The sequence below is a fragment of the Megalopta genalis genome, chromosome 2 (assembly GCF_051020955.1).
Source record: "Megalopta genalis isolate 19385.01 chromosome 2, iyMegGena1_principal, whole genome shotgun sequence".
NCBI lineage: Eukaryota > Metazoa > Arthropoda > Insecta > Hymenoptera > Halictidae > Megalopta > Megalopta genalis.
The window spans coordinates 10526288-10553685 of record NC_135014.1 but is presented as its reverse complement, the minus strand read 5'-3'; the positions used below and the strand labels follow the sequence as shown (position 1 = coordinate 10553685).

Genomic DNA, 27398 nt, shown 5'->3' with positions numbered 1-27398 from the left:
GAATAATTTACCAATAAACTGCGTTTCAAATATTTCCAATACCACGCATGTGGAGACTCTATCCTCATTAATTCAATAAAACATAATACCTCAAAGAAGTGACAATAATGTAATTAAATACAGATTAAAAGCAATTAAAAGTTCACTACTGTGAAAATCCTCTATCTGTGTTAAAATAGATACATATAGATGGGATACTCTACACAGAGCATTTCACGAATATGTAAATTGTACAGCATCATGTGTCATGGCGTGTATGTACATCTTTTACTATACTGTAGGTACTGATTCATAACTTGCTGCACAAGCGTACAAACACATAATATTCCTTTACGGGATAAGTGTGAAATTTTGTTCCTGAAATAATTATCCCGATCCGATGTAAACAAAAGGTGGAAAGAGGAAACCTGTTGTCTTTAATTGACAAATAATTGTACATAGAATTGCAATTGAAACCTTTTCGGGATAACTAAACGTCTCGTGGTGGTAAATATTTGTTTTAGCGGTACGTATTTTTAAAATAATTGAAACGATAGAACAAGTTTTGTTCGATTTTTCAGACAGATTCGTATCGTTAAAGAATCTTTCGTTAACTGTATTATATTTCTGTTACATTTAAGAAAAATTATTATTTAGTAACGTACGTGTAATATATTCATTTGTAAGCAATAACAAAACCAAAAACGTGTCATTTTAGGTTCGTTGTACATGAAGCAGATGAATCATGTGAACGCTTTTTGAGACATTAAAAGTACTACTACTAAGATCTTACATTGTTGATAACAAATTCATAATGACAAAGTTTCTGAAATCGAAATTTGATAACCAATTGGATGCAAATCAAATACTTAAGAAGAAATTGAATTTCGTTAAACATAAGAAGAATTTCTGTAAGTCTAGAAATCATACTAGAACTAATATACTTCAAGAACAGGATGCTATAAGTTTAAATAACAAATTTGTATCGAATGATAACATTATGAACACAAAGAGAAACATAAACGGAGAACCAATACAAGCAGCTATGAGTTTAAGATCAAAACAGAATGAAAATAGTTCAAGTCAGATTCAGTTATCCAGTAACGTCGAGGCTAATTATAGTAAGAATTATAATTGTTTCTCACAATCTGTAGTTTATTCATCAGCACTGAGCACTGATTCATCAAATGACGATACTAGAAAATCTTTAAAATCAAGGCAGACACATTTAAATACTCCAATGAAAAAGCAGAGCAATAGACTTCCACAAAATCGAAATAACCGTAACATAATACATACGCGAATTGAGGAACCATTACTTGGGTTTTCTCAAGAAAAGAAGAATATTACAACTACAAAGAACCTTGAGAGTATGAGAACAGCTCGTATGACTAAGACAAATGAAGATTTAGTACCTTCATATAGACAGCTCAGAAGTAGTTTACCACAAATGGAGCATGCATTTAACCAGAAGAATTTGCAGACTGATAATACTCAATTAAGTGTGCTGACAACTGATTTCTTAAAAACTTACACATCTGAGCTTACACATCTCAAGAATAATTGTGAGAAAAAGACTGACATAACTGTTCCTAATTTCACAAATGATAGGACACTGCAAGCCTATGTCAATATAACGAAATATAATGATGATATAAATTCGTTGTCTGAAAAAAAATGTTTAGTGAAGCCATTAGAAAATCGTATGAGAACAAGATCAATGGCACAAGCAGAGAACATAAGCAACCAAACTGACCAGAAATCTCAAAAAATCACATCTGCATTTTCTGCTCAGAGAAAATGGGAAAGACCGAACAAAGAAAAACATGTAATCGAACTTAAAGAAGAAACGATAGTCCAACAGAATTTACAGATGACAACACATTTTCATAGTAAATCTGATACATTCTCATGTAATTTGCATGGTAATAATCCTTCCTGTGATAAAGCCATTCAGGGCAACGAAAATCATTCAATATTAAATATAAAACAACAAAAATTACATTGCCTTGTGAGGGAAAATAAACGAAAACCATCATTGGAATTATGTAAAAATCGGAATATTGCGGAAACCATTTTACAGACCAATCTTCAACATTTGGTTAACTCCAACTTAAAGGACGATTGTGATATCTCCATGGAAGTTAACAAGAAAAATGAATGCGAAATTAATAAGTCTATTAAAATCGAAAAGACTAAAACAGATGTCCATAGGAGTATAAAAAAGAAAGAAATAATAAAATCAGAGTGTCATATTGATGTAAAGAAAAAAGGACAGCATCCGTTCAATCCCTCAAACAAATGTAAACACAGTGCTTTTAAAACAATGAAAAAGACATTAGTTTCGACAAAAATAAATAAAAAGAAATTAATAGGATCACTTAAGGACGTCACACAAGCAAGTAATCGTAATATTAAGATAATTAAGAACTTTAAAAATAATAGGGAATTAATAATACCGTTAGTAAAGTTAGAATACCTTTCTGTATCTGAAATAACTCAACTGATACATACTCCAAGGTACATCGAAAATAAAATAAAGAATTCAGGAAAAAAAGAAATGCAGTATACAGTAAAAAATATTAGGAAGGAAAATTGCACTATTCGTAAGCAGTATAAAGTTACCAAAATAAAAAAGAATGATCAATTTAATAAGGTACACAATAGTATAAAAAAATGTGAAGACCAAACCATAGATGATTTACATAAAAATAAAGAAGGAAGCATGTGTCCAACTCAGGATGTTAATAATTTTACTTCGATAGATCGACTTACTACACAAAGATTAGAAGAGCAGGTAGTAAACAGGGATAACAATACATCAAGTTTGTTCAGTACAGAGGAGCACTTCACAACCACAGCAGTATATCAACGTGACAGTAAAAATGAATTGACGGTAATTAAAACCGCACAGTCAGTCTTGAATAAGGAATGTTCATATTTTAATGACTCTATTAAACAAGAAAATAACGTAGAAAATCAAAGTTCAGAGTTAGAAGGAAATGAATGCGACATATCAACAAATAATGAAGTTGATAAAGCTGAAACATTACAAGATAATAATTCCCATTTACAGACTAATGAATTATTAGAAAATATTTATAAATTTTATTTAAAAAACAAAATAAAAGGTATAAATAATTCAAAGAAAACACAAATGGAGGAGTATATAAAGGAAGATCGCGGAATGCCAACCATTATAGCAATTTGTGTGAAATGTAAAGAGATCCTTAATCTTATGCTACAATTTTCGGCGAAAACAAATTTTACAAGGGATGAACCATTACAAATTGAATGTGTAGTTTGCAATGTGCATATGTATTCTGTATCACGTTTTCAACAGCATTTAATGGATGTACATTTACAATGCGAAAACAATGAGTTTTTGCGCACAAAAAAGCGATATATAGTTGATATTATTCATTTTAATATGGACAAGGAAAACAGTAAATACAAAAAATATAAATGTTGTTGTTGTTTGAGAGTATTTGATCGTCAAGGTACTTTTAAGCAACATCTCACCCGTATGCATAATACTTCATGCCAATTCCTAGATAAAGTGAAAAAATGTGAACATGTAAAAAAAGAAGAACGACCAAAAAAATGTCTATATAGCTGCGAAATTTGTTCTATAAAGTATAAGGAGAAACGTTCATTGCTCTCACACATGTCTAAACATACAATGGATTCTAAGAATGTTAAAAAAGAATTACAAGAAATTTTGCAAGATAACAATGTGAGTGAAGTCGAAAATAATGCACATCTACCAGGAACATATATAAAAGACTTAAATGATCGCCCTAATGATACATTAAGTTCTGTTATGAATAAGGACCTAGAAGAAGCAAATTGCAACACCACAGCAGAAGAAATCATTCCTGAAAAATTTAACAACTCCAATAATGACAGTGCATTCCGGATGTGGAGGACGGGTGTGAAAAGACAAAAATTGATGAGAAAATTAAGAAGGGATACTACCGCACAGCAAACTGTATGTTGTGAACAAGAAGAAATACGATGTAAACTATGTGATAAGGAATTTAATTCTTTTGACCTATTAAAAGAACACATGTTCTTCCTGCATGATTCTGTTTTGGAAGATCGAGAAGTATCAAATCTGCTTGTCCCGTATTTAAGCGATAGCAACGATGCAGATGGAAATAAAACTACACTAGGTGATGAGAATTTAATAAATGAACATAACATTCCTAAACAAAATGTACCGGAAATACCTAGGAAAGAAGAGAACAGAATATACGAAAATGTAATGTGCAAAATGCTTAATGACTGCAACATAAACAGAAGAAAAATACGGCACTGTAATTTGTGCAAGAAAAACTTTCCATCATATAAAAGCTATGCATGTCATAGATATAACGTTCACAAAGATGTATCTGTTGTCCATGTCTGTGATAATTGCAACAAAGTTCTTACTTCTGTTAGAATGGTGAACATTCATATATGCACAGGTCGCAAAGTCACATACTGGAATTGCAAAAGATGTAATCAAAAATTTATTAATGGCATACGTCTAATGCAACATAATGTAAGTTATCATTTCGAGACAGCAGGACCATATACATGCTACTCTTGTGAATTAAGTTTTCTTACAAAATATATGCTAGAGAAACATGTATCCGTACACTCATCTGTGAGTTCACAAAATAGTCTACTCCATAATTTAAATACTAAAAGTAGTAATATTGAAAGTAATGCTGAAAGCAATATTAATAGTTATACTGAAAAAAATGGTGATCATCCTACAGAAAATAACATATCTACTACTTCCTATACAAAACACTTAAACGAATCTACAGAAACAGTTCATATATTCATGAACAAGTTTATGAGCTCTTTAGAATCCAATACGGAAGAAATGTTCAAATGTAAAGATTGCGATATAATGTGTCATACAAAAAAAGAAATGATGTTCCATTTACAAAAGTTTCATGGTATTAATGTAGATGTGTGTGAACTTTGCAACCGCCTCTATGCTATTAATGAACTACTTAAGCATCTAATAAATTTCCACATTGTTACATGCGATTTTGATTCGAGAAAAGACAATACCAATGCAGAATTAATGTTCAATAGAGTGGAAGACATTCAGCAAAACATAGTAAAACTTCTAGGACTAAGACGTCTTATTACCCTTTACGAGTACCAAAGATTTAATAATATTGCAAAAGATAATTGTTTCAGTTGTGCAACATGCGTTATGAAATTTGTAAGTACACAATCCTACAAAATACATTATTTACAGAGTCATGATACAACATGTTTGTTATGTAACATTGAATTCAAACACCAGTATCAAGCATTTGAACATAAAATCAAAATTCATGTATCAGCTGATTCATATCTTTGGCTAATAGAAAAGCTAACTGCAACTATTTTACAATTTAACAAAAATGGAAGTTCTCTAGACGATGTTATCGTGCAATATAGCAAAAAAAGAATACACGATAATGAAACGTACAATAATAAATTCGAAGAATTAAACGATAAAGAATTCGAGTACGAGTTAAATGTAATTATTTAAAACTATTGCTACAACTGTAAATAAAAAAAATATGATTACAGTGTACTTGTGAATGTTGTACAGAAATAATATATTGATTATCTGCTGACAAATTAGATTATAAATTAACAAAATTTTTGTTACTTGTGTTAGACACATTTTAAGCTCGTTCATATTTTTTAAAATAGAAAAGTAAAGTCTAAGAAAGATTAATAGAGGTACTGAATATTATTTATGATTTATTCTATTATATAGTGCCATATGATATATCATTTTTTTATTCCTAAAAAATAAGTACAGAATTCGATTAAGGTACTGAAAGGAGAAAATTAACGAATATGATTTACAACACAATTTATTACCATTTGTAATCAATTTTTTTCTCTGATATTGTTTGAAGCATTTACCTCAAAGTGCTCTTCAAGCTTTACATGGTAACTTAGTATGTAGGAAATGCCTTATAAAATAGTAGGACGCAACAATTTTTAAATCTTTGATCAGTTTGGCACCAAATATATCAAAAGTTTCTAATTTGTGAATGTACTATCTCATGCCGTATCAGTTAAAAGTATAATTTCTTATTCTTTTGTATTGTATGTTTGTGTGTATGTTTAAAATATTTCTAGTATTCAATGACTTTCTTACTTTGTAATATGAGCGGTGTATTTATATTTTCAGTTTTTGTTCAAAAAGTTACGTAATTTATCATATAATTTAGTTGATATAAGTTTCTAATGATGAATCAGATATAATGTGGCAGTTTGTGACAGTTTTCTTCTGAAGTAATCGAGTGTAAATGTATAATAAACTTTTGTAACATTTATAGCTCCGTTTGACTTTTTCAATCTTTTATCAACGCCCCTTTTGTATCGTCATATACTTCCTATCTTTTTTAATTTATTTTGTGCTTCTATCATATGAATATCGCATATAATATCTGTGGGAACTATTGTAGTTCCATAAATATTTCAGATTCAAAATTTCCCGCTGTGTGTAGTGATGGTAATAAGCAAAAGAAAGCTGCGCAAAGAGGTCGCCACTATAATATTTCAAGTTTGTACACATATCGAGAGTCGTTACTGCAATGCTAAATGTGTACTTACATGTATACTTACACAACTGACTTTCAAATCAGCCCAATTTTTATATCAAGACAATATAATATACATGTATCTCCAATTTAATTGCTAAATAAAAGATAAAAATGGTGTTTAGGAAAATTACGTGATAAAGAAAAGTGATAGTTCTGCGACATCAACTGATATAATATTTTCGTTACTTGATATGAAACTACATGATAACGATAATTTTCCAATTTGCATACATCGTCGAATTTCACAATAATTGGTAAAAATCTTCTTAATTAATTACAATAAATAGTACCTGTCATATATACTTTAAAACTGTGGTACTGTTCGACACGTTATACGGTTTTTTAATTGAAAAAGTTGTCACGAACCAAAATTTATCTTACTCTCATCATGCGCGACATAACAAAACAAATACATGAATCATTAATATATCTATAATGATTATCCGTTATTTTATTAGCCAGTGGAAAAAGATTGACTACACTGTTATTACATACCTATATTTTCTTCATTACAGTTACTACGTTTTGAAAATTTGATGCATCAATGGAAGAAACAACCATCATACCAAACAATGTTGAACAAAAAGAAAATTCAGATTCAATAGAGGTTATTATAATGTCTTTAATGAGTTATAGTCATAGTTAATATATTATTATAGTTATAGTTAAGATGATGCAATAATTTTTTTTTTCTAGGTTGATAACTCACGTACAGTGCTATTGAAAATAGCAACACTATATGCTGAACGTCTTATGAACGATATTTGTCTTGTCGTGGATGGTATTGAGTATCCAGCACATCGTCTTATACTTTGTGCTTCTAGCGATGTTTTCCAAGTAAGTGTCTGAATGTTTCAAGTATAACAATGATATCCATTGTCATAGATTTCCTGTTTTTAAGTTCAAACATGTCTTTAATGATTTTTTTGCTATTTCCTTTAACATAGGTAATGTTAATGAGTCCACAATGGAGCGAATCTCAAGAGAGTAGAGTAACACTCCAAGAAACACCACAGTGTGCATCTATATTTAGCGAATTTTTACGATATTTTTACACTGGTCAAATAAGAATCAATTGTGGAGTTGTTCTACCAATATTGTCTTTAGCAGATAAGTACAACGTCAGAGATTTAATATCACTGTGCCTCGATTATATGCAGAATCACATAGCATTAGCTGCCATGCATTGTACTCTGGCATCGTGGTTACAATATACCTCGAATTGCGGTCATCACAATATTACCCAAGCGTGTCAAAATTTTATTAAATGGAATTTAGAATTGGTGTTCAAGACTGCAGATTTCGGGAACGTCGATTTAGATAATTTGGTATCGTTGTTGCATCAAAGTAGTCTAGTGATAAAGGATGAAATGACATTGTACAAGCGTCTAGAATCTTGGTTGGATCATCAAACGGCTCGTTTGCGAATGCAATTGTCGAGCGAGGAATTCGAGGTAACGATAAAACAATTAGTGATAACTGTGATGACTCCCGTTAGGTTTCCAATGATGTCTCCTCGACAACTAGCTGAACTATTACTAGCTCCACTGACGCTGACGTATAAAGAATTCTTTGTAGAACGTTTGTCCATTGGAATGTCGTTTCATTCGAATCAGATAGATAGAATTAAAGAGGTGTGTCTATGCGAGGAAGATGGTGCGCTGCTTTTCGAGCCAAGATTATACACAGTGGATACTTGCAGTTCGTTGCTCACAATAGAGAACTTTCATAGTTTACCGTCTTATCATACTAGAACTCTCGTATTCTCAAGTCATTCGTGCTTGGCAGAATATGCCGGTGATCGTGTTTGCGAATGGGTCGTAGACATTTATCCGAAAGGTGTCTGGTTTAAGAAATTCTTTTTAATTGTATGGCAAGGAACGGTTGAGATGCCAGAGCACATTAAACGATCAGTCCGATTGTCGTTTACGTGCAAGGAACCACCGTTGGACCGCTATACTGACATGCGTGTAAAAATAGGCGTATTAATTTATGGTCTGCAAGACGGCGTCGAACATATTATGAGAGTAACCGAAGTCATACATAGATTTAATCAAGACGAACGTGTTCTTAACTTAGAAGATCTCTTGCCATTCGAGGAACTCAATCCGCAACAGGGTTCTCTGCCGGATACTTTGTCTCCTTATTTAGTAGGGCCAAACAAAGACATGCTCAAATTGCACATTGTAATATCTCCAGCTAACTAAGGGTACAATTCTTTTAGTTTCTTTCAATATCTAGCTTTACGTTCATTAATACATTTATTTTCATTAAACTCCTAGTATACCAAAAATTGTATCACTGCGTATCTTACAAATCATTAAACTTTTTATAAAAGTTTAAAGAATGACCTTATCTGTACAACTGATATATACATAAGAATTAAATTTTGTACATGGAATGTTAATATACCATACATATGATAAGTAGAATGTAATAAAGTATTAGAAGATTATGCATATATATGTATATAATATATACGTATATTGTATTTGGTTCGTGCAATCTATTACAAAAAAAGAAAGAACATTGAGGAACAACATTGTTTACAGTAGGTACTCTTATGCGGTTGTGCAAATACATTATTTTATTACACGATATATATTAAACTTAAGATATTTTACTAGTATTGTTATAAAGAAATATTCTCAATTACGATTGTGTACAAGACATTAATGTAATATATTTGACTTATGCGATCAACAATTTACGACTGAGAGAAAGAATGAAAATGCATTTTTTATGAGCAGATGTATTTATCATCTAAAATAGAAGTTTGACTTGAAGTTTTTCTATTTTTGGTATTTATATGAAAACCGTAAATCTTAATAAAAGATTTTACAATTTATAAAGGGAAGTCGAAAATGGTCGTATCTGAACCTTTCCGTTAACGTTTACGTTAATAATATAGAAATCTGTTGGTTTTGAAGAATCTAACAGGCTATTGTTTTCGTTTACGGAAAAGAAGTAAGTAAATGCTAAATGAGGCTGCCTGCTAATTATTTACAGTGGATGAATATTTCCCATTGGCATTAATTTTATTTTTGATAGATAGCAATTCAAATTCAAACAAATCGATTATCGATATGATAAGCGCGTGCATGTGGCACTGCGATCTGTGTCATTATGGTCATGGAACTTCGTGTTATAGATGGGAATGTTGACCATTGCAAGAGCATAGTATACTATTGCACTAGAGGCAGAACTCTTGCAAAACAAATCGCATCTGCGAATATTTAAACTATAAATTTTAAAGCTTTGCGCAATAAGTGTCTAGCCTATTTCGTTTGTTAAAATTATAAATTCGTTAAATAAATATCAACACTGTGCAACATAATGATATACGCCGTAAATTAACGAACTAATATTTGATTAAATCGACGAGGTTTTCCCACAGTGCATTTCATCACAGAGGACGAGAGGTCTACTTTATGCCTTTATGATCTTACGAATAAATGTTATGCTCGCTGCTTTACTAAATTTAAACGGTCTTTTAAATTTACTTATTGATTAATATTCTAACAGACTGAATATATATATATAATTCGTCGGAAAAATATATAGGATAGTACGTATTATTTATTATGAGGAAATGTAATACTAATCATAAAACATTCGTGCCTTATCATGGTAAGCATTTCTGTTTCACTATAGTACAATAGTATTTTCTCATGGCGAGCGATTTCTACCTCTTCATTCTGAGCGCTTTTATCCCCACCACTTTAATGCGCATCTAGCTCCGCGCAGTTGGTTTAGAAAGAAACGTATGATGAGTGAGAGAGACAGAACGAAACCAGCGGGGTCTGGATGTGAGTGTTCACATGGATGATCAGGCGTTAGGCAAACGGAGGTCTGGGTGTGAGTGTTCACACGGATGATCAGGCGTCAGGCAAACGGATGCGCGAATAGAGTGAAATCGCAAGCATGGTAAAGTGAGACAAGCTACATTTATCATCGGTGTGATTTGTTTCGCTTGTGTTGTGCTGATATCGTGCTTTCTTGCTCTCGTGTTCACTCGTCACTTCCTCTCTTTATCTAAAACTGTGAGGGCAGCACTGTTCCGCTGTGAAGCGTCAACCAATCAGAGGAGAAGCCATTTCTCTACCTGCTTCATATTTCTAAGCCGGTTGCTCCCGCATGGACTCAGTATGGTAAAGTAACGCTGAACTAGTAATTCGCTGCGTATCTTACGTGACACTGTAGTTCGGGGACCTTTGATTTTGTGGATACCTATGCCATTTTTATTTATGTGTGGTGGGAGGCAACAAAGTGTGCAGCATTATCCGTGAAATTTACAATTATTAAGAACTTGAGCGAAATAAATACTTGTTTTCTGTAATGTAGCAGCAACGTAAAATGTAATTACCTCTAAGGTAAATCGCATAGTAACGAAATTATAATACAGTTATTCATGCAATTGTTGGACTTTTGTGTTGTTAGTGATAATTACAAGTTTTTCCACAATTGTAATTCGGATAAAATGGATTATCGCCAAAAGGTAAGCAGAAATGCAATGTTGCAATATAGAAATCTACGTAGATGTTTTATTGCCAAGCAATTAATATTGCTTATTTTATACGTGATATAATGCTGTCACAAATTATGCATAGAATTCGTTTTGAAGTAATCTCGAAATTGTTACTACATATTTGTTTTTGGCGTCTTAGCTTTTCATATGATACTGTAAAAAACCGTTATGTGTTCGTGTAATTATCTTTACAGGAACATTGAAATAAAAAGCATTGTAATATAAACATAAAACTATTTTTTCATTGGAATATTAAATCTAAAGGTCTATTTCGATATAAAATCTCATTTATTTAAACAAATATTACTGTATTAGTATCCTTTATACTGACTTCTAAATATATCCACCTATTATAAGTATGCATTATACACAAATTCGCAATCAACAAAAATAGGTCATTTTATTTTCTGCTTGACAATATACCATTTTGTCTTTACAGCAAAGTACAAAAAATGATGATGAAGACGATGAAGATTTAGAGGCACTACGGTTGGCAGCTCTTAAGTCTTTAAGGGCTAAAGATCCTGTACACTATAAGAAGCAATCCCTATCACAAATACAGAAAGTAATTCCTGAAATTACACAAACATCTCGGGTACCATATAAAGGTCAACGTGCTCCGAGAAGAGGGTATTTTCCTAATCGATTACAAAAGCGGCAGAATGGTGTAAGTACATTCGATATATATAGTTATGCCTAACTCATTATATTTGTTAATGTTTATATCCTTCTGTTATATATTTGTCCCATATTTTCTGTATTTTATATAAACTTGTAAACATGCTTTGACTCGGTTAAGTGTACTATGTGTACTAAGTGTATTAAATAGATATTTAAGTAGCAGAGTTAATTATAATAACACATGAATGTATATATGTGTATACATTTTCATTTACAGAATTTGTATTACCAAAGTCCACAAAATCCAAACTTGATAGCAATAGTTCCTGTAGATGAATCTTCACTACTTCAACAGACTGAGTCAGTCTGTCCTGTAGATGAGGTCAAGCCATGTGTTAAATCTCATTCAGTAGGTAAGTGAAACATTAAGTTTACATCACTGAAATATCGGTATTTATGATTATTCTGCTTCTTCAATGTAAAATGATTGCACAATTAAATAATATTTTCAGAAGTATCAAAATTTCATCGTTTCAAAGACAGCGGAAGTGGTTCAGATGATGAGGACAATAAAGATCAAGTAAACGCAAATTCAATCAAGCAGATCGGTGGAACAACTGACATGCAAGTTGAACCATCTTCTGTGGTAGTGGAGAGTCCTGTAGAAACTGCAGAAAGCTCAAAGAAAACAGAGGAGGATCAAGATGATACCAATGACGACGACGATGACATTCTATTGATGGCTGATCTTGAAGAGGAGGATAGCTTAGAACGCTTGATGGATGAAATGGAGCGAGAAATGAATGTCGACAAACCATCTGAAAGAAAAGAAAAGAAAGGCAACAAAAAGGGAAGCAAGGATGTTACGAAAAAAGAGGAGACAAGCAGAATTGTAAATCAGAAAAGTAGGACAGAGGATAACAGTAGTGGTACTAGTAGAAAAGAGTGTTACAGTCCCCCTGTACCAATTTCTAGTTTAAAGAATGAGAGACGATCCATGTCTCCTCATACAAACCGAATTTCACAGAAACGTAGATCCTTGTCACCGAGATCGCGATCGCGAAAGAAATCACCAAGACGGTCTCCCAGAAGATCGCCTATCAAACAAACAAAGAAATCTCAACGAGAGATAACCAGGTACAAGTCACCTCGGAAGTCACCGGTGCGATACTCGCCGCGTTCACGTTCGCCAAAGTTATCGCCACGGTCCAGATCACCACGACTGTCTCCACGCAGATCCCCCAACAGGTCCCCAATAAGAAGATCACCGATGAAGAAATCATCGTCGAGGGGAAGATCGCCGAGACACTCGCCTCATTCTAAATCCCCCAGACCGATACGTTCGCCTAAAGCGTCGGTCACGAAATCACCGAGACTAGCTCGGTCACGCTCTCCTAAATATTCTCCGTTGAAGTTATCTCCGCAATCTAAGTCACCTCTAAGATCAAGATCGCCAAAACTGTCTCCTAGACGATTATCACCTTGCAGAAGGACACCGCCCAAATCAAAATCACCTGGTCTATCGCCACGAAGAGGATTCTCGCGTCTGATGTCGCCAAAATTATCGCCACGAAGAGTTTCGCCGAGGTCTAGATCGCCCAGATTATCGCCGCACACGTCGCCATGGTCATCTCCCAGAAATTCCCCTCGTCTCTCCCCTAGAAGGAGAAGATCTCCTAGATGGTCGCCTAAGGAGCCATCTCGCAAACACAGGCCGCGATCGGTCAGTTTAGACGATGCTAGTAGCCCGTTATACACAAGAGAATCCTCCCCGACTCTGAAGAGTAGAATATCTCCTGAGATGAATCGCGTAAAGATCAAGCAGAAGGAAGAGTGTGTGGAGAAAGCTGCTGTGGCTGAAAAGGAAACTGTCGAGCCGATCAGCGACCCTGTGCTGGAAGCGAGACGAAGAAAGTTTGAATGCTCAAGGCCTATAGATCCTGTACATGCAAACAAAAAGATTAAGTTAAGCAAACAAGAGAATACGAACAAGAAGCCGGAGCTTCTTGAAGGAGAACAACAGTCTGGGAATTTGAGAAAGACGACCAAATCTCCAGAGGACTACGACATTCAGGAGACAGATTTATGTTTAGATACTCATTACGATTTCGAAGACTTTGAGGAAAGTATGGAGAATACTTCTCCCATACCTATCACCGGTACTGTAAACTCGTGTATCGACTTAGAATCGCAGAAGATCGAGAAAGAGAGATCATCGAAAAAGAAGAAGAAACGCGACAAGGAATTGTATCAAGTGGGAAAGTTGAAAAGTGAACTCCCACTGTCTGAACGCATTGGAAAGGACAAAAAGTGTAAAAAACGCAAGGACGTTATCTCGGATGGACCAAGCGATGACATGGATGCAATCTTTGAAGACATCGCGGTCGATGAAGAAAGTGATTTGAGAACAGAGCTCAGTAGAAGACGAGCAGAAAGATTAAACAGAACAGTACCGATCCAGTCTGCGAGATTAGTACAGTCTGCTTTTAAAGGCGTTGTTAATGAGTAAGTAATTGAATTTTTTTTTCATAAAATATTGATTATCTGTTTTTGAGTTTCCCAAATAAACTGATTATCTTGTTTTATTTTCCAGAGTTGTTAAAAGTAATGCAAAAACGAATCAAAGACACTTAATTAAATCAGATAATAAATGTAAGTAATATATGTATTGAAATTTATATTCTTTATATTCAAATTTGTCTTGACTATAATTGTGAAGTATGTTTGGATTACCATCATTTCTTTTACAGCTAGCCAAAAAGAAGTTCGGAAGGTAACAGTTCTTCATCGTTCACTACCTGAATTACATGATTCAGAAGGTGTGTATGTGTATATGCTTTATCATTTAACTGTAAACTAATTACAATTAATATGTAATATTAAACGTAATAATATTTCTGTTTGTTTGCAGAAGAAACTACTCTGGACTCAAAGGTGCCTGTACGTTTTAGATTGGGACTCGGGAAGCAAGTGCAAGATACCAGAGAATCTAAAATCTCACGGAAAGCATCGAAGAGGCAGGGTCGCAAGGTAAAACACAAAGTCAATTTGACTCTAACAAATATTGAAAATGCTTTATAATAATAAAGATTGCAACTTACAATGTATACACAATTTACGTATTTTAATTTTCTTATAAGAACGATATGTACATATGGTTCTGATATTGTGATACTTTAAGTAACTAGAAACGTAATTTATCTCAATATTTTTTGTTTTGTTATACCAATTGCCTACAATAATTTAAACAATTTGAATAATCGTTGAACTCTCGCGTACTTAAAAATATATTTTAAAAAGTAAATTAGTTGAATGTATATAAAAACGCTACTATATAAAAAATAATGAAATCATATTAAAACTTTTTTTTTAAGATAAGAAAGATGAAATAAGAATTATAAGATTTTATTTTATATTTAATTGGCGATCTACATTATTCCTTTGTCTTTTCACTTTGGAGATATTCCAACAATGTAAGACAATTTTTGGATAATTTTTTAGAGAACTTGTAAGAATGTGTGTTATTGAAGTAATCGATCGTACCAGAATATTTTTAAATGTGTTTAGTCTGCACAAAATAGAATGTGATTTGGAAATTTTTTCCTTATGTTTCCATTGCTCATTTATTTTACATTTTTATAGTTGTGTATTTTTTTACATTAATTGTGAAGGTATGGATGAGGTACAACTTAAGAGATTAATACTATACAGACTGTCCCTTGTTATCATAAGTGTTCTTGAAAGATACCCCTCTTGATCCACTTTTATTTTAAACAATCTCAATACTCCATCGGTGAAAAGTCCATAAGAAGTACAATGCAAACAAACTTATTTTCTATTGAATTAGCAATTAACAAATAGTTATCATGGTCTGCTGTAAAGTCTGTGACTCCAAAGTATTTCAATTATTATTTTTCTTGCAAGGAGAGGACTGAAGGTGTCACCTTGATTTTTTAATGAACTTTGCACAGTCATAGTTAGTAAAACATTGGAACTAGCGATGCATTTTGTTAGGCAAATAATTCATAGTTTAGGAAATATTTAGTGTAAAGCATAGGCTAGGTGAGTGACGATTTTAGGACACGATCAAAGTTTTTTTGAGACATAATTTTTTGCTTTTTTTTTTAATTAGATATGTATAAACATATATTGAAAAATCCTTGTTGCGCTGGAGGACCTCTCTTTGTTAGAGAGAAGAACTGTGTCGACCCATTATTATCTTTAGCATTTATACTCTGAACAATTCTGTTCCAAAGAATTAATTACACCAAATGTGAGCGCGACAGTCGAGAAAAAAGCAAACATTCTAATTTAATAGTGTTTCTTGTGTTCAATGTTCCTACGAAAGGTGTCATAGAAAGTCGAATTCTAACAATTTTATATTAGTTTCAAGTTTCGACGAGAATAGATGAAACGTAGAACGCGTAACAATTATTAGGTTTAGAGTTTTCAAATCAGTATATTAATCGCTAGGAAGGGGGAAACATTATCTGTGTTTTTTTTGTTTAGGAATAGAGTAAACGTGTGTTCTCCAGATTACATACATATTTATACGAAGAGAGTGCATAGCTGTTCATCTTACCTTCTATTTTATTGTCAGCCTAGGAAGATAAAAAGTCCATGAAAAGGTGTATTCTATTATGGATTACACACATATATTACATAATATGGAGAAGTATCTATTATTATTTGAAGTGTGACCTAGCGAACAAGGAAAAAAGTAAGATTTTAGAATCCAATATTAAGCAAATTTCAGAAATACTTTATGTATGATTGTATTTAATTATTCATTGTGTTAAGCGCTGTCGTAGATAGTTAATTACATGTGTTTATATTAAATCATTTGTTGTGTAATTGTAAATAATTTACATCAGTCACTCATTTAATAAATAAGAATCATTAATAATCCCAAAGTTATCTTCTGTAAACCTAAGCATATTTATTGCTTTATGCAGATCTGTATAAACGAAGATCGATCGAATTGTACATAAGAATATTATTGTTAATGAGCGTATGCAAATCGAGAAAATAAGAGAGATATGTATATTGTGTAAAGTAAATTAATATTATTAAGGCACCGAATATGTACTGTATAAAGTAGCCAATAGAGAAAACAAGAGTGATATTACTAAAATATATTTTTTACATTGTACTGTTTGAGAAGTAAGAGGCATCAATTTTCTATGATTATAGACGAACGCAGTGTGCTTTAACAGAACTTTTCGTCGTCTAACTGTTCTATATCTGAGATCAGACTCGCATAATGTAAATAATATATTATTGATTCTGACAGAGAGTATAATCGTGCAAAAATTTAGATGCTATATGTACAGTTTACAATGGTACAGTTTTTAAGAGTTCATTAATCGGGGTCATGTACAATACTAATTTCAGAACATTGTGATAATGTTTTAATTTATCCCTTTTTTGGGAATCCTGTTCGATGTTTTTTAAATAATTTTTGTATCTCCTTGTATTTTAATTCATACTTTCTTGATATTTAGGGTTTTATCAAGTAATTACGGACTATAATTAGACCTATGTCTACTTTTATTTTTTAACGAGTACCCTGTAAAATGCGTATCAAGTACATCACCAATTTATATTACCAATACGTTCGTATAGTAGCCAGTACATTGACAAATATAAACTTAGATTATTTCAAATAATATATTTGATACATACAGTGGTATGCTGCATAGTATTTATGAGAGTGTAAATGTTACTTTTAATTCAATAAAAAAGAAAAAACACACATACATATTTATATGAGCTTCTTTTGATAGAAATTTTTACATTAAACGATTACAAGAATATTTTCGACAAATTCGAGGTATATGATATACTAGTAAATCTAGGGAGCTACCTTTCAAATCAAACTATATGAATATTATGATTTATGTTTAGTCCTCATACTGCTGAGATTATTCTTAAGTGTTTATTAGGACAACATCATAATACTTTGTGTTAGTGAGATTACAGTCGCCGTAATTTTTCTCTTACATGCTTTAATGCATCCATTACAAATATCAACTCTGAGAGTTGACCACGCACCATTTTTTAAGTAGACACAATATTGTTGAATAGCTGGAGAGACTTAAAACTGTTGACTTTATCTATCATTAAAGATGTGATATCCAGAAAGACTTTTACTGCCTTATTAAGAATAAGTGAGCCATATATTGTAGAATAACACGGATTTTTCAAAAGTCGAACCGGATCGAAAATGTAATACATTTTATGAACTGTTCACAATCTCGGTATAGAATGTACAAAGAAATATACGAAAATATAAACTTCTGTACTATATAATCTATCTACTGCTGTTATTCTATAATAAAACTGGTTATTCCGTAAATTTAATAGTTACTGTTATAATGTTTGATTTATTTAAACTAATTTTGTACACGATGCAGTAAATACAGATGGAACAACAAGATAGAGAACACAATATTTTTAAGTAGGGTACAGGGAGTGTTACAAGGAAAATTGAAAAAATGTTTACATATTTTTATTTCAGTATTAGCTGTTCTTTTTAGTTAGGCCTGCTATTTATAGTACATGAAATTTGTGCAATGCGATTACATTTGACCATCTGTAATTTACTGTGTAAATTATTATTCTGTACAATTGTACTATTTATATAATTGTGTATTTGTACTTAAATTTTTTTACAAAATAACACAAATAGGCATAGATCGTGTAGAGATAACGGAACAAGAACCTCAAGTATTAATATGAAACGATTTCAATAATATTTAGTTTACATATTATTTAAAACAAATAAAATCTCTTATTTCAGAACAATAAAGTATTTTTGTCGTAACCAAGTGGTCTTCTTTTCTATTACCCTGATGGTAATCTTAATATTTTTGGAAGCTACATTTACAAAAATATATTATTATTTCTATAATTATCAGAGATGCAAGCAGTGTTTTTGTAATCATAATTGGTTGTTATTTTCAGATAAATTGTTTTAATCATAATATCATCTCGTCGCAATATAAAAATAATTCCATTTTCGAAACAGTGAAAGAAAGTAAATAATTTATTATAGTATTCGATGCTAATTGGCGTGTATTTGAAGTACACTAACATCTTAAGCTTGTGTAATAGATTTATCCCTACTTTTATCTATTTTCCTTTTTTATTTAAAAGGAAATATTATTAGTTCAATTGAAAATTTTTTAAATATTTCAACATTACTTTTCAAATATTCCCCTCCATTTTGAAAATTTGATTTTTGTGTAGTTTCCGCGGAAGAATATTTGAAAATTTCGGAGATAAAACGGATAGAAGATACAAGGGATGAAGGAAAGGAGCTCTGAATATTTTTAAATATATAATTGCGGTATTTCTAGGCACGTATTCGGGTTATTTAAATATAAATTTACATATTGGACGTTCTTTTGGAATATAATGAAGCAGGTGGAAAACAAATATGGCGCAGTCGCAACAAATTTTTAGGGCACTATGTTGACTGCCATCTGAGCTAGCTGCAGACTTGGCCGCACTAAAATTCAATATGGCAGTAATTCAAACTGTCCACCAAACACCAAATGATGTATGGACTGATGGAGCGGTAAACGATCGAGTATAGAAATCAAATGACAATAAAATTACTATGACAGTGCATGTGATGCAAAACTTGGTAAAGAGTTAACAATGAGTACACCGAAACTGAAGCATGTCGTAACTTTCGACGAAAGATGTAAGGAAGGTAAGTCAAGGTACACAACTTCAACAGATTATATTCTTATTCAATTAGTTTGTTAATTTGCTTACTTCGTAAAATATACAATTAGAACTTAGAATTGTTGTCATGGCAGGTGTCTACACACCAGTATACTTACCATGGAAGTAAAACATTTGAAAATGTTGTATGTCTATTTTTCAGGTGTATTCATTTTACTGTTGCAACTATAGTTCAGTAAAGAAAATGTTGTAAACTGTAAACACAATGTCTAAAGGATATATGTACTTAGAAATTGGCTACTCTGAGAACAGGATTGAGTAGTTATGAATTAGGAACTGCACTTTTTTTTCGATACCTGTGCCCATTGGCGTTTATAAATTGAAATATGGCGTTTAAAAGAAAATGACTGCAGAAGAATTACCAGAAGCAATGGAAAGAAGATCCACTCCTATTCTCAGAATAGTCTGTTTTTACTGAGATGAATGCTGTTGCTTATATGTAAAAGATAATTTAGTTGCAGAGTTGAATAATTAATATTTATTAGAAATACAGGGTGTCTCAGCTAAATTAGAAGTCCCTTAAATATTTGCCTCATTTATTCAGACACCCTGTACTTGGTGTAATAATTTCATTATTCTGTAGATGATGCAGCATTATATAATTATTTCTGATTTTCAAAGTATATTAGATATATTGATCGCTTCAATGCCCCTTAAAAATACAAGCCTAGGTGAATCACAAAGATCATTTCATTCTCATTAGGCTAAACTCTTAGGTTCTTGAATTTATTTTAATGATATTTTATATTACAAAAATTGTCTCTGCTTGTATTATGGAATTCATTATCAATACTTTACATTGATGTACATTTCTTCCATATTATAAACTTGTTTGCACAGTGTAAAATAGAGCTAAGCTATTCATTTGTTTAAGTTTACTGAAAAGAAAATGTTGCCACATCTTTTAAAGAACAAACTTAAGCATGGGTAGCAGAGGAGTCAGAGACATTCCAACAATATTTCATCCTCAACAAACTCATACTTCAAATATCATTCTTGGTGACAATCAGCAGAACCATGGTTCCCAAAGCAGCCAAATTACTCATGATAATCCTGGTAAGCATGTGATAATAAGTACTTAAACCCTATGCTGAATTATACCAACAATTTGAATTATTTGAACACTGAATACACACCTTTTGATCAAAACAATATTTTAGCATTTATTCATTTTATAATTAATATTTTTTAAATAATTAAATCACGAGGTATACAATACACAAGGTGCTTATCACTTCTCCATCATTCCTTCTTCCAAGATTAGGTCCCATTACACAAAGCACACAGAAGAGGATCACCGTACAAAAGACTGAACGAGCACAGTTTCTTCTTATGCACTTCTACTACTGTATATGTATTAATCTTGTACAGTTTCTGTGTAAAACAAAAAGTGACTTATTGTCGTCGATCTAACAGCATTAATATTTTCAGCAAGTCGAGTGTAACGTTTGTAAACATAGATAATGCATTACGTGCGTCTTTTCAAGGTTTATTCTTTGAAACTAAAGATGTCGATTATTTGTTTTTTTTATATGATTTACGATTGACAAACGAAGCGTGCCACAAAGTAATTTTACTCAAGATGTTTCTGAACTGTTTGTTAATCCGTAACACTCCTCGGATATAGTCTTGACTAATTGATTTCATTATTTAGGATGCGAACAGCAACAAGGATGCAGCATCAGCAGTGGTTGCAGCGATTCTGCACCGAGTTGTCGTACTTTGGAGACAACCGGAAGTGGAGGAATCGCCGAAAGAACTGGTGGCAACCAGGGCCACATCAGTCAAATACAAGTTCAACAACATATGTCTGCACCTTCTGTTACATACCAACAAAGATCTAATTCTCTCTCAGCTTGCTACGCTTCCTGTTGCGCTGAGTCTGCAAAAAAGGTTCATCAATTTTTAATCTAACATTAATCTAAACTATTGCAGTTACTCATCATGGTATTATAATTGCAGATATACTTTGGAGTGTGTGTAACCATATGCGTCACAGCAAGCTGGGTCGGTGCAACACATTGTATTAAATATTTATATTTCAACAAACTTGACAGTTCCAGCTCTTTATTATCTTCGAACTCATCAGCGACGGGGCTACATCAGCAGCATGTATCTTCGTTCGTCCTTCTCTTCTTCTGATGGAACTGTTTCTGATACATTTTATTGTTTCAGACGGTTCCATACAACGCGCCCTTCTTCACAACATGGTTCTGCACGAACTGGGAAATCCTCTACTACCCCATTTACTTCATTTGCCAAGCGGCGAGAATCAAATGCAACACTCCATCCGAGATCATCGCAGAAAATTTGCGTGGATTTCGTGACAAAGGGTTCACCGGCGGACGTTTCTTGAGTAGATGTAGCTTATTCTGTGGACTTTGGGTGGTTACCAATTACATGTACATTTACTCGCTCAGAATATTGTTAGCTACCGATGTGATGGCTCTTTTCGCGACAAACGTGTCCTGCGTTTATTTATTATCATGGGTTATTCTTCACGAGCAATTCGTTGGCGTAAGGGTTGGTATCATTTACTATAAAAGTCTGTTGCACAGGAAATGATTACTTTTGTATTTAATACGTTCTAAACACGTTGCAGATAGTAGCAGTAATTTTGTGCAACACTGGGATTGCACTTTTTGCGTATATGGATGGAATAACCGGAAGTCCAACCTTAGGAGGTGTTGTTCTAGCAACGTCCGCAGCAGCTGGTTCTGCTGTTTACAAGGTAGCTATCAGCATCATGTTGGCATTAATATTACAGCATTGTAACTGTAATGTGATTGCGCGATTTATTTCAAAATTTTTGAATAATAATCAATTAGGTGCTGTTCAAGAAAGTTCTAGGAGAAACGACATTCGGACAAATGTCTCTGTTCTTTTCACTTATCGGTTTGTGCAATGCGATGCTGTTATGGCCAATTTGTTTGGCTCTGTACTTTACGGGGGTCGAGATTGTGCATTGGGAACGGTTACCATGGACAGCATTACTTCTAGCTAGCATTCTCCATTTAGGTGCATCTTTAACCAATTTGTTTTTATACCTATAACATATATTTGCAAGTTATACTGATACGTTTATTATTTCAGTTGCAAATATGCTTGGCAACTTCAGTATTGCTCTGACATATGACCTGTTCATCACTCTGGGATTAATCACAGCTGTACCTGTGTCTGCTGGTATGTAGACTAATAAAAATAATTTAGTTACTAATAAGAAGCAATAATGACTAGTGTCTTTATGTTATAGCGCTAGATGTTGTTTTATATGGAGCCCATTTTGTGGGTATGAAACTAGCAGGGATGATTTTCATAGCAGTCGGCTTCTTTCTTGTGATGTTTCCGGACAATTGGCCCGATTATATAACCAGATTACTTCGGTATGTTCTTTGAATACACTTTGCAAATATCATTTATGGTATGTTTTCTAACTTCAAATTAATTTCTTTCTTAGTCTTTAGTTACGTAGTAAGTTTGCTAATGTTTTATCTCTGACAACGTATAATACACGGTATCCAGAATGAGTACACTAGGATATCTGCATTGCACTTAAAATTTTGAGACTATCTCAGAAATCGATATCGAGAGATTTTCTAACTTCCAGCTTGGATTAGAAAAGGTGAAATATGGTATTTTGGCAGTCAAATGTCTGCAATTTGAATTTATTTCTAAGGAAAAAGGAAATATTTTATATTAAACAAGTTTTAATATCGATTTCTTCCATATTTCATCTTTGAGGCGTTACAACTTTTCTTATTGTTCTCTCTTCGTAAGTTAAAAGTAAAGTACTGAGGCTCATACTTTTAGATGCTGCACAATATTATATTTACACGAATCTATTAGATTTATATTTTCTTCTCTCTACTTTTGCAAGATTACCGAACTACTGTTTATTTTGTTTTGCACTAACTTAGAACTACTGTGTAGCTCGCCGATGTAGTATATGCTTGATACACAAGATTCTCCATAAATGTACATATGTAAATTATGTCTTTACCAAAAGGCAACGTGTTTAGGTCGAAAAGGTGGCAACCCAACTTGTCGCAGTTTATTTGAAGTTTTTCTGTTTTTGTTGCATAGAAGGTGTTCAAAGCAAACTGTAGAAATTTTGTTTGGCATTTAGTGATACTTCGTGTGTATTCCTCTAGTTCGCTAAAATAAAACACCAGCATTCATGTTGTTTTACAGGATGCCTGGAATATGCAAGAAGTTTAAAGTATAGCTAAATGAATACTGAATAATTCGAATTGAAAAGAAAAAGATAGCGAAAACACATTGAAAAGTTCTACTATGTAGGTCTTTATGAGTCTAAGCTAATTAAACGACATGTTACTAGGATCACGAAATAAATTAAACTATAAACGAGAATTTAGGTAACTTATCTTAATCAGTTTAGTGTAAGAACAAGTTCATATTTGATATTATCATTATTATTCAACGATATTTGCATATTCTTCCAATTGTTCATGATCAGCCATTCTGAACATCCAACGTGAGAGACATTAAATAATTCAAAGTTTATAATAACATTGTTCAAATTCTCTTTTATACAAATTAACTTGCATATGCAATTCATCGTTGTGTATCAGTTTAATAGATGAAACAAAATTTTGTTGAAATATACGATTTTAAACAAACTTTTTGTTACGTTATTAGAAGGGTTTCTTATACTTAAAGAGGCAATTAAATAAGTAGTAAGGTACATTCCTGTTTAGAAATATTAAGGTACCAAAAACAGGTGTCCCTATACCAATGAGCAAATAGATTGATGAATCCACACCGATTAAAACATCCTGAACAAACTCTTGGCAGCATTCTCGAGCTCAAGACTGATACTCAATCTTTCTTTAACTACTGAAATTTCTTTTAACATTTTTTTAGCCCAAAATCTATTGAAGTTTAACGCGAAATTCAGACGGTATTACAGTTATAGTTGTGTCTGTGCCCGAAAACCACTGAAATAAACGGGAGAATAACAAAATTTCTTGAGCTGCTTATTGTGTTGTGTGTGGATCGACGTCAACACTCCATCACTCGCTTCCCAACAATCAGGATGCATTTATATGCTGTTACAGAAACATAGTCCTCATGAGTCACAGTTCGAGGTAAGAGAATACATCGCCAGCCTCTTCTTGGTCGCGTAAAAAATTCATCCACTTTCCTTATTTCTCAAAAACAGCCATACTACAGTAATTGCTTCACTTATGTGTTTCCAAAAATGTCTGTGCAATTTTTATGGGAAGGAATTACTATTCATTAAATAGTATTAAGTTACTGTTATGGAATAATTTTTATTTTTATGCTTTATAAGTTTCATTCAAACTAAAACTTTAAACTTTATAATTGGAAAAGCCTTTTAAAGCGTTTCTATGCCTCATGTTTCAGATAGTCCTGATTAAAATTTCAAGAAAATTTCCGGATATTGTTATGGATGAATTTTTTACGAACGACAAAGAAAGTGTGAGAAAGTTGCATGGATTTCTACTTTGCTGTATCAATTCTGTGTCTGCGCGGATACACAACGAAACTAAACGTGTTGGCTTTGATTCGTGCTGATTAAAACGAGCATGACTTTTCTTGCATTCGCGCGCGCACGCACGCACGCACTGATTTTGATTTAAATTTGTAAATAGACGTGCCACGAATTCACGACGGTAATCAATCATTTTCGTTTAAGATTAGGACATTCGATATTTTCACCACGAATTTTTAAAGATTAATTCAAGCCGCTTCAGAATAGCGCCGTTCTTCTAACCGTTAGATGTTAAGAAAATAAGAGAGAGAAAAAGGAAGGCGCGGAGAGACAGATGGACACACTAATGATCATCATGGTGATACAACACGGTGATATTTATGAAAGTCCTGGGATTAATCATATGCAGTACCACGGGAACCCAGCAGCACAGGAGCAATGCTACTAGAAGCCGGTGTTCCTCAATGCACCAACGGCAATATCGGCTGAGAAGCTACGGGGTCTCGTCGGGCCATGATGACGGGAAAATGCTGCTACCGATTAACAACATTAACAGGAATCAGAGTAACGGGAGTCCACGACCTCGACAACAACCTCCACCATCACCTTGAACCTAACACACCGGCACAATAACTCGTCCCAACAGAACAACAAGGTTTTCGAACCCCAACTTTGACGTCTCCCTAGTTCCATTTCATTCACGAAAACGACCTCGACCCCAATCGCGACCTCAACCTTCATCACGACGAAAAGTCATCAATGTTCCCACCTTTCTGGCCTACAAAGACAATAACAAGGTATGAGTGTACATTTAGGACAAGATAGAAGCCGACCTCTGCGTACGGTACACAGATGAATCCCGATCTTTACCACTGGAGATTGCTGACTCTTGGGATCGAAACAGAAATCGCATTGCTCCCTTTTGTTTCTTCTTTCTTTAACGATTCTCTAGTGGAGAAAAGGAATTTACATTTATTCTATGCCAATCAAAGACGTTGGGACCAAGATGACCAATTTATTCTGTCTACATAAAATACTAGGATTTAATACTATTAATATATATATATATATTAATTATGCATTTGTTATCGCTAGTACGTATACAGTATGCCTGCGTTTAAGGAATGACTTTAGAAATTGTTTAACAATGTAACTCAACCGTTTGTTTACACGTAGTTTAATCATTAAGTCCGTTAGCATTCTCCTACTACGTATACCTATTATACATACATAATTATTCGGGTGTCGAGCAGTTATTTTCCATTACTTATTCTACATTTCATATTTGGAATGAAGCACTGTGACCAATGTCATGCTGCTCTGTGTCTCGTCAAATTATTCGTGTTGCTGTACTCGAATCAAAGAAGTGGGAAAGCTCCAAAAAATCGCGTAGATCCTATACAACATTTTACTAATCTGGCTCTCCTATTTTTAAGTTATCTCAGTCAAACTACAGTAATTTATTGCCTTCTTTTGATTCGAGTATGGTTAGATTTGTAATTCAAAACAGTCTAAGCAATTTCTGGATTATCATGTAAATCTGGTAATGGATAGGCAATTTAATTATCAATAATCAAAGTCTGATTCCACAGTTTTTATGTTTATTTTAAATGCAAGTGTATGAGACAAACTCACGAAAGAAAATTTCATTTAATGTTAAGGGATAAGAGTATATTTTAAGAAATGGTCCAGAAATTTCTGAGGCTGTCTTAGAAGGAATTCCTCTAACATTGAAAATGTGAGGCAATGTGATTATCTGCATGCGGCCAAGACTCCACTAATGGAACGTTTGAGTAACATAATTGACCTAAGATCTAATTGCAGATGGAGTAGAAGACGTGGGCACGGTGTATCGGATGGTACCCAACGTGACGTGATCGATTATCGGACCGGCTACATAAAATCCCATCTTCGTTCACCCTCAGGAAGAGTTAGGTGACTAAGTGACTGGTGGACTATGCAGACAGTCGTGGTGCAACACAGAAAATGCCAAAAGAAATTACGGAAGATCAGTAAAACCAACAAGAAATCACGTCAATATGAATGTAGAATCATCCTAAATCTGATTGCGTTACTTCACATATTCGTTCTACAATAGATTCATGTGTTCTAATCACAGACACACAGAGCATAATTCACTGGAAACCTGATCACTTTACTTGCAACACTGTTGACAGTATTTCAGATTCCTCCTGTCGTGTGTTAACACTTTACTATAACAATATTCTTAACGATTCAGAATGATGCTGTTATATTTTTAACAATACACAAGTCCCGAACAGTTACAGAGACTCCTTGTTAAAACTGTTTATTCTAAGAATACAACATTTATTGAGGGGCACTATTTCAGTGATTCTTATTCATATATATTTTATTTAGTTTTTTATTTGCTGTTCCAGTTCAACGTTTGAGTGCTTGAATAAAA

The 27398-nt window shown here is 33.1% G+C and overlaps 4 protein-coding genes across 9 annotated transcripts; all 4 read left to right on the top strand.

The window, feature by feature from the left end:
- Window positions 1-75: 75 nt before the first annotated feature.
- Window positions 76-6323, top strand: LOC143258767 (uncharacterized). Its single transcript, XM_076518341.1, has 2 exons — window positions 76-505; window positions 698-6323. The coding sequence occupies exon 2, from the start codon at window positions 794-796 to the stop codon at window positions 5519-5521; it is 4728 nt and encodes a 1575-aa protein (XP_076374456.1). The 5' UTR covers window positions 76-505; window positions 698-793; the 3' UTR covers window positions 5522-6323.
- Tango10 (transport and golgi organization 10) lies at window positions 5070-9450 on the top strand. Of its 2 annotated transcripts, none has more exons than XM_076518345.1 (4): window positions 5070-5206; window positions 7109-7200; window positions 7290-7430; window positions 7541-9450. In XM_076518345.1, the coding sequence occupies exons 2-4, from the start codon at window positions 7138-7140 to the stop codon at window positions 8798-8800; spliced, it is 1464 nt and encodes a 487-aa protein (XP_076374460.1). In that variant the 5' UTR covers window positions 5070-5206; window positions 7109-7137; the 3' UTR covers window positions 8801-9450. The 2 variants fall into 2 exon arrangements, with proteins under 2 accessions (XP_076374460.1, XP_033327147.2); XM_033471256.2 differs by lacking the exon at window positions 5070-5206 and adding an exon at window positions 6452-6847.
- A 982-nt stretch (window positions 9451-10432) lies between these two features.
- Window positions 10433-18568, top strand: LOC117220856 (uncharacterized). 3 transcript variants are annotated; one of them, XM_033471254.2, is made up of 8 exons: window positions 10752-11091; window positions 11561-11788; window positions 12020-12155; window positions 12255-14247; window positions 14336-14394; window positions 14493-14561; window positions 14654-14772; window positions 16252-18568. In XM_033471254.2, exons 1-8 carry the CDS (start codon window positions 11005-11007, stop codon window positions 16255-16257), a joined length of 2697 nt encoding a protein of 898 aa, XP_033327145.2. In that variant the 5' UTR covers window positions 10752-11004; the 3' UTR covers window positions 16258-18568. The 3 variants fall into 3 exon arrangements, with proteins under 3 accessions (XP_033327146.2, XP_033327145.2, XP_033327144.2); XM_033471255.2 differs by lacking the exon at window positions 10752-11091 and adding an exon at window positions 10433-10744 and having other exon boundaries at window positions 14654-18568; XM_033471253.2 differs by having other exon boundaries at window positions 14654-18568.
- A 617-nt stretch (window positions 18569-19185) lies between these two features.
- On the top strand, window positions 19186-27264 carry LOC117220818 (solute carrier family 35 member F3). 3 transcript variants are annotated; one of them, XM_076518329.1, is made up of 11 exons: window positions 19186-19472; window positions 20408-20553; window positions 21152-21390; window positions 21460-21609; window positions 21673-22020; window positions 22100-22228; window positions 22326-22515; window positions 22591-22680; window positions 22751-22880; window positions 24576-24605; window positions 26798-27264. In XM_076518329.1, exons 1-11 carry the CDS (start codon window positions 19408-19410, stop codon window positions 26910-26912), a joined length of 1632 nt encoding a protein of 543 aa, XP_076374444.1. In that variant the 5' UTR covers window positions 19186-19407; the 3' UTR covers window positions 26913-27264. The 3 variants fall into 3 exon arrangements, with proteins under 3 accessions (XP_076374444.1, XP_033327053.2, XP_076374445.1); XM_033471162.2 differs by lacking the exon at window positions 26798-27264 and adding an exon at window positions 25383-25770 and having other exon boundaries at window positions 19187-19472; XM_076518330.1 differs by lacking the exon at window positions 24576-24605 and having other exon boundaries at window positions 19188-19472.
- The last annotated feature ends 134 nt before the right edge of the window (window positions 27265-27398 follow it).

Coding starts and splice junctions, on each gene's coding strand:
- LOC143258767 (XM_076518341.1), top strand. CDS start 794: ATGACAAAGTTTCTGAAATCGAAATTTGATAACCAATTGGATGCAAAT.
- Tango10 (XM_076518345.1), top strand. CDS start 7,138: ATGGAAGAAACAACCATCATACCAAACAATGTTGAACAAAAAGAAAAT. Junction 7,201..7,289: donor AAAATTCAGATTCAATAGAG/GTTATTATAATG, acceptor TTTTTTTTCTAG/GTTGATAACTCACGTACAGT. Junction 7,431..7,540: donor CTTCTAGCGATGTTTTCCAA/GTAAGTGTCTGA, acceptor CCTTTAACATAG/GTAATGTTAATGAGTCCACA.
- LOC117220856 (XM_033471253.2), top strand. CDS start 11,005: ATGCAATTGTTGGACTTTTGTGTTGTTAGTGATAATTACAAGTTTTTC. Junction 11,789..12,019: donor TACAAAAGCGGCAGAATGGT/GTAAGTACATTC, acceptor TTTCATTTACAG/AATTTGTATTACCAAAGTCC. Junction 14,395..14,492: donor AATTAAATCAGATAATAAAT/GTAAGTAATATA, acceptor TTTCTTTTACAG/CTAGCCAAAAAGAAGTTCGG.
- LOC117220818 (XM_033471162.2), top strand. CDS start 19,408: ATGAGTACACCGAAACTGAAGCATGTCGTAACTTTCGACGAAAGATGT. Junction 19,473..20,407: donor TGTAAGGAAGGTAAGTCAAG/GTACACAACTTC, acceptor CATCTTTTAAAG/AACAAACTTAAGCATGGGTA. Junction 22,229..22,325: donor CTGGTTCTGCTGTTTACAAG/GTAGCTATCAGC, acceptor ATAATCAATTAG/GTGCTGTTCAAGAAAGTTCT.